We start from the raw sequence: 10759 nt of genomic DNA, 5'->3' as shown, positions 1-10759 counted from the left end.
GTTGGAAGGCTCGGGGGCTGGCGTGGTGATAACTTCGCCTCACGGTGACAAGTTTTGCTATGTCCTCCGACTCATGTTCCCATGTACTAACAATGCAGGAGAATACGAAGCTCTGCTTCATGGTTTGTGACTCGCCAAGGAGATGAACCTCACGAGAGTGAGATGCCTGGGCGATTCCGATCTGGTGGCGCAGCAGGTTTCTGGCACCTGGGATTCACGAGACCCTTTGATGGCAGCTTACAGACGGGCTGTGTCAGATGTGGCGGGTCATTTCAGTGGTTATCAAGTGGATCACATCGATCGACGGCTTAACGAAGCAGTGGACGCTCTTTCCCGCCTTGGTTCGCAGCGTAAGCCGGTTCCTCCCAATGTCTTTTTGGATATATTGTATAACCCTTCAGTAAAACTGCCTTCGGAAGAAGACCTGTCGGTACCAGACCCCGAATCTCAACTCGTGGCGGCTCTTCACGCTACTCCGGACTGGGCGATTCCCTACATGGCGTATCTCACCAGAGGCGAGTTACCTGCCGACGAGCTGTTAGCTCGCCAAGTTGTCCGCCGGTGCAAATCTATGGTTATACACAACGGCGAGTTACACAAGCGAAGCACCTGAGGGGTATTTCAAAGATGCGTTTCTTCGGAGGAAGGATGTATGATCCTCAATGAGATTCATGCGGGAGACTGTGGTCATCATGCTGAATCCCGATCCTTGGTTTCTAAAGCCTTCAGGCATGGGTTTTATTGGTTGATGGCTCACGCAGATGCGGAGGAGATCATTCACCGGTGTGATGGCTGCCAAAAGTTTGGACGTCAGATGCATGTGCCGGCTCAGGAATTGCGGATGATACCAATAATTTGGCCATTTGCAGTCTGGGGGCTCGATATGGTTGGCCCTTTCAAAATGTCTTCTAATAAAAAGACTCGTCTGTTGGTGGCGGTTGACAAATTTACCAAATGGGTGGAAGAAGAACCTGTTAGCAGCTGTGATGCTAATACGGCCGTCAAATTCTTGAAGAAGCTAATTTTCCGGTTCGGATATCCACATAGTATCATTACAGACAATGGTACTAACCGATCCAAAGGTGCAATGCAAGAGTTCTGCTCGCGGGGAGCATATCCGACTTGATGTTTCTGCGGTGGCGCATCCCCAGTCTAATGGACAGGCAGAGAGGGCGAATCAGGAAATATTACGAGGGATTAAACCTCGACTCATGGTACCTTTGGAACGCATGCCAGGATGTTGGGTTGAGGAGTTGCCATAAGTTCTGTGGAGTGTCAGGATGACTCCAAATCGCTCCACGGGTTTTACTCCTTTCTTTCTGGTCTACGGGGCAGAGGCAGTGTTACCAAGTGACATCAAACATGATTCCCCACGAGTCGCCACTTATGTGGAGCAGGACAACGAGTCGGCGCGGCAAGACTCGCTGGACGCCTTGGAGGAGGAACGTGACTTGGTCGCGTCACGGTCGCGATTTACCAGCAGGATTTACGCCGTTATCATAGCCGCCGGGTCAAGAGCCGAGGTTTCCAAGAAGGCAACTTAGTGCCCCGTTTGATTCAAGATCATACCGGTATGCACAATCTGTCACCTCCATGGGAGGGACCGTTTGTCGTCAGCAAGAATCTTCGGAACGGCTCCTACTATTTGATGGATCTTCGTCCAGATCGGCCAACTACGGAGGTTGAGACAACTCGCCCCTGGAACATAGCCCATCTGCGGCCTTACTACACATAGAGCCATGAGCTCCCTTTCTTTCTTTTATCAAGTTTTTTGTAACCCATGAATTATGAAAGCAATAAAGCCAGCACCCACGAATTTCGGGGTCCTTTGCCGTTTCAGCTTTTGAAAGCATGAGTCTTTATTGTTCTATGAGTCGCCCAAACATGGGCGCTATCAGTATCAAAGAGCATAAGTCGCCATGTTGCACTTATTTCAAAACTGGATACTGGTAAGCCAAAGAGGACCAAAGTTGCCACGTCGCACGGTTCAAACATATGTGCCTTATATGGTTTTTGAGAAGTGAACCGGCTTACTTGGGGGCTACAAGTCCCCAAGTCGTTTTGCAGTAAGAGCGTATACGCTTCTGTAACCCTATGCATGGTTTCTTCCTCAATCATAATTCACTTGGGGGCTTCCACTCATTGAGTTCAGCCTGAATACCCTCTTGGCTAGCGAAAAATTACCGCATTACAAATGGTTACACTCGACTATGTGTTGAACAAGTCGCCACATGGACCTATGTACTCGAGGCGAGTCAATCCGTTGTTTGGACCCTGAACTCGCCTTGGTTAAAACATAAAAGGTACCAGCCAGAGTCACACATGTAAAATAGAGAAACCATTGGTTCATTGAACCTGCTTCACAGAAGCTTGACTCGCGCCTGATCAACCGGTCTAAAACAACAAAGCTTTTTTGCAAAAAGCTTCCTAAGGGTAACACTAGAGTTTGCAAACTCGTCTTATCCTATCGAAACTCATTGAGTCGATGAAATTTTTTACTTTGAGACGGCTTTGATTATAACTCGCCCCGGCTCATATTTCTCGCCATATCCTGGGGGCTAATCTATCTTTTGCCATGATCCAGGGGGCTGGTTTATTCCTCGTCGTGATTTTACTGACTCGGCTGCTATTGTTCTTAAACATACCAGGGAAAAATTTGTGACATTCCTTGGTTTACCAAACGGTTGCAGGCGAGTCATGCGTAGGATTCAAGACTACAAATGGTTCTATCCGAAAGACAATACGGCATGTTTGGTGTTACACACACACTAGCAAGATAATTACATGGCTCGCACGGCCAGAATGGGTATCATTCCTCAGCGAAGGAAGGATCCATGGGAGAGTCAGGCCGCCACCGAGTCGCCTTGCCTTGAGCTTTCTCCGCCTTCAATTCGTAAGTCGCCCAGCTTCCAGTTACACTTGGACAAGGCGATGAACTCGTCTTCCTCATCCAGGAAGTGAGACAGGTCCAAGTGAAGATCAAAAGGATTCTTGGGGCGGCTGGGAACCAGGCTAGCAATTTGATATGAAGGATGCGTCACCTTCTTTTTGTTTTCGTCATAGGCGGCTTGATATTTCTTCAGATCCAAGCTGGTCGCCAGTTGAGTCGCCGCATAGCGAGATTCTAAGATGGTCTGCTGATAATCCACCTCGGTGAATTCTGACCCATCGACCTTCAACTCAGGGTAGCCGGCGACTATTTTTTCGGTTTTGAGCTCCGGGGCGTATGCTAGGCACCGACTTAGGGTGTTCAAAACTCCTGTTCGGGCGGCTGATCTCTTTAATTCTTCTATTTGAGGAGGCAGTGTGGACAAGAAGCCAAGCATTTGCTTGATGGTCATTATTGGTCCCTTACTGCCCATCACTGCCTTGATTGATAGAACACCTCCGGTGTACAGCTACTCAGCAAAGGTGTATATGGCTCTCAGTTTAAGCAGGCAGTCGTCTGGCAGATTGACAGCTCAGGCACTTGCAAAGGGGACATAAGTATTGGTAATTTTTTATCCCAACCTGGTTAGTCAAAAGAGTTCAATGGTCAAGTTTAGCAAACATGGCGACTGTCATATTGGACACATGGTGTTTTAAGCTAGCCAGCACGCTGCTAAGCTCACATGACTGGCCATAGTTTTTGTTTTCTTTGCTTTAATTTGTTCAGAAGGAGGGGAGAACATATGGAGCAAAAGGAACAATCTGTTGCACACATTGGACAAGTGCCGCTACTTTGAATTTACACACACATTGGACATGAACAATCTATTGTTGGTGCTCTACACATTCAATTTAGTGAGAGAGGGGGGGGGAGGGAGAAGAGGAGGGATTTGTACCAACAACACTATGGCTATGGCCGAAGACTCCACTGCTCAAGTATCGCTACAAATCAAGCGTCGCTGCGTCACCGAGGTGGCTTCAAGACTTGGCATCCGGCTCCACCTCGGCCTCCTCACGCCAACGTCTTCACGCCCACGCCGACGCCGTCGGGCTCTGGTTCAGCGCCTCCTTGACGCCTCTCCACAAGCAGATCGAGCGCCGGCACACTCACTTCTAGCGCTCCAGCTTCTCCTCGCCCAGCAGCGCGTCGCCGACGAATAAAAATTGCAGCTTTGTGTATCTGCCGGCGAGAGAAAGATGGGGAGTAGTGAGCGGTGAGCTAGGCGGCGGTGCAGAGCAAGATGCTGGCGAGAGTGAAAAAGAGAGGGCGCACCGACGGAGAGAGGGTGTATGATGACGAGAGGGTGCATCGACGGGGAGAGAGGCAACCGGTGGGCGGCGTCGCACGCAAGAGAGAGAGAGGGCGAGTGGTTGGGAGCGTGGCGAGAGATGAAGAGAGCGTCGTGCGAGTGGTGGGGAACTTGTGGGTGGAGGGTAGAATGGGAAACTCGGAAAATTTCATAGCCTACGAAAATTTGTTCTTCAGATCGTTAAACGACCTACATTTCGGTACGGAGGGAGTAGCTTGTAAGTAACGAGTTCAAGAGAATGACAACCTTTTTGTCCGCGTTGGATGCAAGTATGTGATTTTTTGTGTGTAGGCGTTGAAGACGGAAAATTGTATGATTCACTTATTGATTCAATAACCTTGATTTTTACTGGAAAAAATATTTATATCTACTATGCTATGTCATTCCCTCTTCTTTAAAAAAAATCTAACGCGAATCACAAATACCACGTACTAGAAGTTACTTTCTGCTATGACCAGTCGGAAGACGCTAGGCATCAGACTACTGATGTTTGGCTTTCTATCAGACTAGTCCTTGGCCGTTTGATCGGATGCATGATGAACATGGGATGTATTAGTTGTTAGACCCGTCAGTTTTGCTATAAATTTGTTTTCCTAATTGAGTGCATCGTCATAACTGCTGCCGCATTTATCGGATTTCTGGCCTTTTACGTGAGTATTTCTTTTTGAGGGAATGTGTTTTATGTGAGTAGAACGTGGGCCTAGTAGTTAGCTGACATGCATGATGCATGGATCTGGCTTCCGTCAATCACGTGTAATCTACCATATTTTTTTGTCATTTATCCATGGCTATGCTTCCTACTTTGTGATTTTGCTTCCAGCTTAACAAACTATGTTTCCGTGGATCCCTCAAAAAACTATGTTTCCATGGAAAGAATTGCTTCCTTTGTGATACAAAATTGATTCAGTCCAATTTTTTTCAAACAATTATTTGCTATGCAACCTCGCACTATGATTTATAGACACAATTTATATTTAGTTGCTTCATATACTTCTTTTCGTCAAACTTTATTCAACGTTTTCTAGATGCTAGGAAAATTTGATGCTAGTCCATAACAAATTTGCTTAAACATAATTGAAAAACATATTTCATGTAACATTTTATTTTGTTTCCAATGCAACACATTTTTTGCTTGCACTGATGTGTTGATTTGATCGACGTAAATAAAAATGTATTCCGTATACATTTTATTTGTTTCCCATGCAACAAAGATTTGCTTCCACCAATGAGATGATTTTTTTCGATCTAATTTACAATGCATGCCATGTAAAAAACATGCAAGAAATTTTGCTTCCGTTGATGAGATAATTTGCTTCTATCGCAATAAGTCTATTTGGGTGTAACAATATTTTGTGTCCATGCACTTCGCTACGATGTAATAAAGAATTTGGTTTCAAACACAACAAAAACTTTGCTTCCGAGAGCAAAAAAAAATGTTTCCTCCATCCAATACAAGTGTTTCCATGGTAAAAACAATTTCTGTACAATATAACATAAGTTCGTTTCCTTCTTCACTCGTTCATAGACTAAATGTAAGGCATGATACAAAATTATTCGCTTCAAAGTCGATAATAGTGCCTACACTCCTTCCTACATCATATGTTTCCTATAGATTGTAGACTTGCTTCCCTGCACGCGGGGACACCTTTATTGTAAGGCGGATGCAAGTGTCATCACACATCCTCCACATATTTCTCTCGTGGTGCTCATTGGCTGTAAAGCCAACACACAATCGCTTGAAGCATACATCACTAAATATATGAAATATATGAAGCATGATGATAGTGTTTAAATGCGAACAATGCTCTTGACAATATATGAGCAAGTATAACAAAAGATTAGAAGTATGTTTCTATCGCTGCCAACTATCTCAACAGAAGGAAGCATACAAAACAAAAGAGATAGGAAGAATGGACATTAGGAAGCATCAATTACATATTATCTCAACATAACTCATACCTAGCGGAAGCATAAAATATTGTAACTCGAAACGAGCACCGAATATCTTTAACATGTGCCTACCTGAATCATTTTGTGATCTACAAATAAATTCCGTACATCGATGCAAATGAACTGCACTATCCAAGCACATATACGATGCCTATATGAAGCATGGATAATTGAAACATCAAATTGATAATTATTAGTATGTGGAGATAGATGATGGAACAGTCGGTGATTCACACAATGCAATACCTTTGATTCAGAGGAGGAATTTCAAAGAGTAGAAAAGGCTCAGATCGGATGCCACAATTGGTTCATGAGATGACGGTTCAAACCTTTGGGAAAGTTGGTGAGGCAACAAATGTGTTGTAGATTGCGGGCACATCCACCTAATGGGATCAGATCTCGGCGTAGTGGTGGCTTTGCAACGTTGATCGTGGATTGCATGTTCGGCACGAGGTAGATGAGGAATTGAGGATGGTAGGGAGGGGGGGTGAAGCCGCTGTGCTTGATCCATGGAGAGGATTGAGCAACGAAATCGGAGAGAAGTTTGCCGCTGGTGCAGTTGGCAGGAACGAGATCGTCGGAGGTGCGTGCAAGGTCACCGGAGAAGGGGATCTTGACAACGAGGTGGCTGTGATGATGGACGACGAGGTGAGAGAGAGGCTGTCTCGACAACGAGGTGGCTGTGATGATGGACGACGAGGTGAGAGAGAGGCTGTAGATCAGCGACAACGTCGAAGAGGATGGGGCGGTGCAGTTGGCGGCGAGGTCGAGGAGGCCTGCGTGCTAGGCGAGAGGAAAGGGATAATGCGAGCAAGTTACGGACGGAGGGTGCGGGCGGTTAGCATTAAACTGTCTGGATTTTTCTTCCATATGGCGAAATCTGTGACAGTGAGATTTCACTAAAATCGATGGCAGTTGCCTGATCCGACGATGACCTTGCATGAGACTATAGATAGAAAGTGTTTCCCCAGTCTAAAACCGTTTTGACACTGTCGGAGACAATAAATTCTAGGCCTTCAAAGTTTCGGTTAAAAAGTGGCCCGTGGGTCTAGCTCGGGTCGAGACCGGACACACCGAAGCCGAGATCCAGGCCAGGCCAGCCCAGTATAAAGTACGCCAACGCCGGGAGTCGTAAATAATATTCCCATCCAGCGAGACATGGCCACTCCGGCGGCAGCCGCCGACACCGCCGCCGCGACGCTGGCTCCAGTTGCCCCGGAGCCCGCGGCGAAGGTCTCCGTTGCTCCTTCTGATATGGCTGCTCCGACCGCGGCAGCCGACACCTCCGCCCCGCCGCCGCCTGCTCCAGCCCCTCCGACCGCAGCCGCCGACCCCGCCGCCCCGCCGCCGCCTGCTCCAGCCCCTCCGACCGCATCAGCCGACACCGCCACTCCGCCACCTCCTCCCCTAACAGCTACAGAGCCTGCGGCGAAGGTCTCTCATAATACTTTCCACATGGCCCCTCCGACGGCAACCGCCGAGACCGCCGCCCGGCCGATTCCTCCTCCTCCAGCCCCAGGACTCGCGGCCCAGGTCTCCCATTTCCCCCCTCCTTTTCCTCATCAGCCCGATGCGCCGGCGCCGAAGAGGCGGAAGCTGGAGGAGGCGGGGTTCCACACCTCCGCTTACTACAAGATCCGGGCCACCGTTGCCGACCTGCGCCTCCGCTTCGTCCAGGTCTGCACTCCCACACGCAAGTGCACTAATATTTTTCACTGCTAGTACTAGTTAGTTGCTATGAATTGTGGACATGGTTAGCTAGTTGGCCTCTTAACCTTCCGGAAAGCCGGGGTTTTGGGCAATTTTCGGCTGCAAGATCGAAGAAGAAATGTACCAATCTGAACCCTCACGTGCTTATGTTTGCTGAAATATGTTTTATGTATTGTTAAGCCGGTAATTTCTTGGTAATTTGTTCTGAACTGTTTGCCTCTGTTTTTAAGGTTCACGAAGCTACTGATTTCCGAAAGAGTGATGCTGCTGGCGAGATTCTGAGAGGTAATTTTGTTTCTCTCCAACATATTCTATGCTAGAAAGACACCATGGTCTTAGACGGCCTAGGATACATGAAAGAAAATTGGAAAACAAAAGGTTATTCGGTCGTCGATCCGTATAAGAATCCTTTTGATTACCATAATTTCATCCAGAGGTAACCTAAGTCATGTTATCCACACTGCCGGCAGCAGAGGAGGGTTGTGTTAACCCGGAGAGTGGTGAAGAAGTACAGAGGCTGAGGATTGAATCGATGGAGTTGTATGTAAGCATTGGAAGGAGGGAATCTACCCGATAGCTTCTGAGTGTAGTTAATTGGCCTGTCTGTGAAGAGGTGTCTATTTGGTTTGACACTGCTGTTCAACGGTTAGTTACTACCAGCAAATATAATTCTAGCATTCTGGAAATATATCATCTAGCTTGAGAGCTAGGACAAGATATACCAATACCTTGGATGAACCATAGCTGTTACTTGTTGTCTCATGCCTTTTTTGTGCTAAGCAATACGTGAAATAGGGACTAGCACAGAATCCTGCTGCCTCTTATCCAAAATAAATTACTCTTCTAAGGTATCTAGCAGTCGAGACTAAACCTAAAATATTTAGACTGAGCCCTCCCACATCCAAACTAGCTTTTCTTTTAAATAAAGACACCCAAAGGGCATCTTAGATCTGATTAAAATCGAGGAAAACAAAATTCAGTACAATGGATAGACAACTGAACGTGGTTTGTGCTGCAAAGAGATTTCATGAGGTTGCATGATCAGGTAAAAGGTGCACATTGCAGCCATTAATTGGTAGGACCGACGGTACATGAGTGCAGCCAAATACTGCTTGCATGTGCGCTGTATTGATTGCAAAGGCAAACATGGGGAAAAAAACCCAAATAAAGAGTCATTACGAATTATGCCCACTATCTTGGTCATGGAGGTTTTATATTTGATCATATAGACAATGGAACAACGGAAGGAGATATTTTTAAACCCTTACTTCTGTAAGGACTATATGTCGATAGATGAACTGTTGCATGGAGACGCATCTCTGAATCTGGACTGATGTAGTCTTGTGTTGTTTAATCATGAGATTGCCGAATTGGTTAAATGTACATCACACTGCTCTTTCTTTTGTTGGTTGTGTAGTCAACTTGTTGCAAAGTGTAGTTTGTTGGTCCTTTTTGTGTGTGGATCACCTAGGTTGTGCATTTGCATTTTGTGCTTGATGCGGTCTATGTTATACAGTCCTGCAGATTGAAGCATATAAACTATTAACTTGTTTTATCTCTTAGATTCGACATCATGACTACTTATTGACATGTGAGAACTTGGGTTTATGCAGAAATTTGTTACAAATATTATGTACCATGTCGTTCTAGATTCTTGCCCGTGTTAGTTATGCAGAAATTTGTTCTTCACAATACTGCAACTCATACAGAATATCGTTCCATCTGTATCCATTTATTCCGTGAAGGAATTTCTGCAATTCATGTTAGATGTCTACATCAAACTTTCTGAAGTACTGAAATCAACTAAATAACCAACCACCACCAGAGGTAGCATCTCATGTTTTATTAATTATGAACATTGATGTCTTGACACGCATTTCCTTTTTGTGCTTCAGAGATAAAGACAGTCATGGAACTCTCCAAGAAAATGAGGCTTGATCTCAGCGCCTCTTCTGAACCCGTGAAACTAGAGAAGCCGTTGGCTGGAGCCGTGAAGGACGGACTCACAGAGCAGATTCCTTCATCTGGAGAAAGAAATCAAGTTCCTCGGACAGGTCAGCCTGCAGTTCCTCCTAATATCGCAAATGATGGTGCACCGGCCACCCAAAAGTGATGATAACTCAGGGAGCACAGCAGAGGAAATAGCAGAGGGATGGCAAATCACCCAAAGCACCTCGCGGAAACAGTGCAAGGGTCTTATGTGGTTGGTGGATCTCCTGTTGGCTGGAATTTTCCTGTTTGGCTTGGCGATAAAATAATGTATTATGGGTTGGCCAAGGATGTCTTTCGGACGCGCCAAGCTGCAAATTGAGATGTTCTGCTCACGTTGAAACATTCTGATTTGTTTTTTAACATCCTTAAATTCACTAAGCTCCGTAGGGGCTGGGGCTCTCTTGATGAGGTATCAATTTTGGATCTGGCCTTCGATTTTTTTTTTGAGTCGCTTAGGCCTTTTGGAGGAGATTAGTGGGGATAATCCCCCTAGGGATTGGGTGAAACCCCAACCTTCAGACCTTGTTTGGTATTAGTGTATTTTAGGGAATTTGTAAGGATTATCCCGGTCAAACCCCTTAATCCCACACATCCCATAACATCATTTGGTTCTAGTGTATTTGACATATTTCATCTTCACCTTTCCCCTCAAATCTTCAAATTATAGTGCATTTTTCTCAATACCCAATACACTACCCCTACCTAGTGTATTGGGGATAAATGGGGATTTGAAGAGATTGTGTGAAGGTTGGGGTTTCACTCAATCCCTTAGGCCTTGTTTGGTATTAGTGTATTTTAGGGAATTTGTGGGGATTATCTCGGTCAAACCCCTCAATCCCCACATATCCCATAACACCATTTAATTCTAG

General features: G+C 45.9%; 1 protein-coding gene across 2 annotated transcripts; it reads left to right on the top strand.

Annotated features, from left to right (window-relative positions):
• The first annotated feature begins 7319 nt into the window (after nt 1-7319).
• Nucleotides 7320-10306, top strand: LOC123402567 (arabinogalactan protein 1-like). 2 transcript variants are annotated; one of them, XM_045096489.1, is made up of 3 exons: nt 7320-7865; nt 8129-8183; nt 8372-8543. In XM_045096489.1, exons 1-3 carry the CDS (start codon nt 7347-7349, stop codon nt 8473-8475), a joined length of 678 nt encoding a protein of 225 aa, XP_044952424.1. In that variant the 5' UTR covers nt 7320-7346; the 3' UTR covers nt 8476-8543. The 2 variants fall into 2 exon arrangements, with proteins under 2 accessions (XP_044952424.1, XP_044952423.1); XM_045096488.1 differs by lacking the exon at nt 8372-8543 and adding an exon at nt 9794-10306 and having other exon boundaries at nt 7332-7865.
• Nucleotides 10307-10759: the final 453 nt, after the last annotated feature.

The sequence above is a fragment of the Hordeum vulgare genome, chromosome 6H (assembly GCF_904849725.1).
Source record: "Hordeum vulgare subsp. vulgare chromosome 6H, MorexV3_pseudomolecules_assembly, whole genome shotgun sequence".
NCBI classification, from domain to species: Eukaryota; Viridiplantae; Streptophyta; class Magnoliopsida; order Poales; family Poaceae; genus Hordeum; species Hordeum vulgare.
This window is presented reverse-complemented; position numbering and strand designations above follow the sequence as displayed.

Bases quoted from the DNA above. Each gene is read 5' to 3' on its own strand.
- LOC123402567 (XM_045096488.1), top strand. From the start codon at position 7,347: ATGGCCACTCCGGCGGCAGCCGCCGACACCGCCGCCGCGACGCTGGCT. The intron at 7,866-8,128 runs GTCTGCACTCCC...TCTGTTTTTAAG, and splicing joins TGCGCCTCCGCTTCGTCCAG to GTTCACGAAGCTACTGATTT. The intron at 8,184-9,793 runs GTAATTTTGTTT...TTTGTGCTTCAG, and splicing joins TGCTGGCGAGATTCTGAGAG to AGATAAAGACAGTCATGGAA.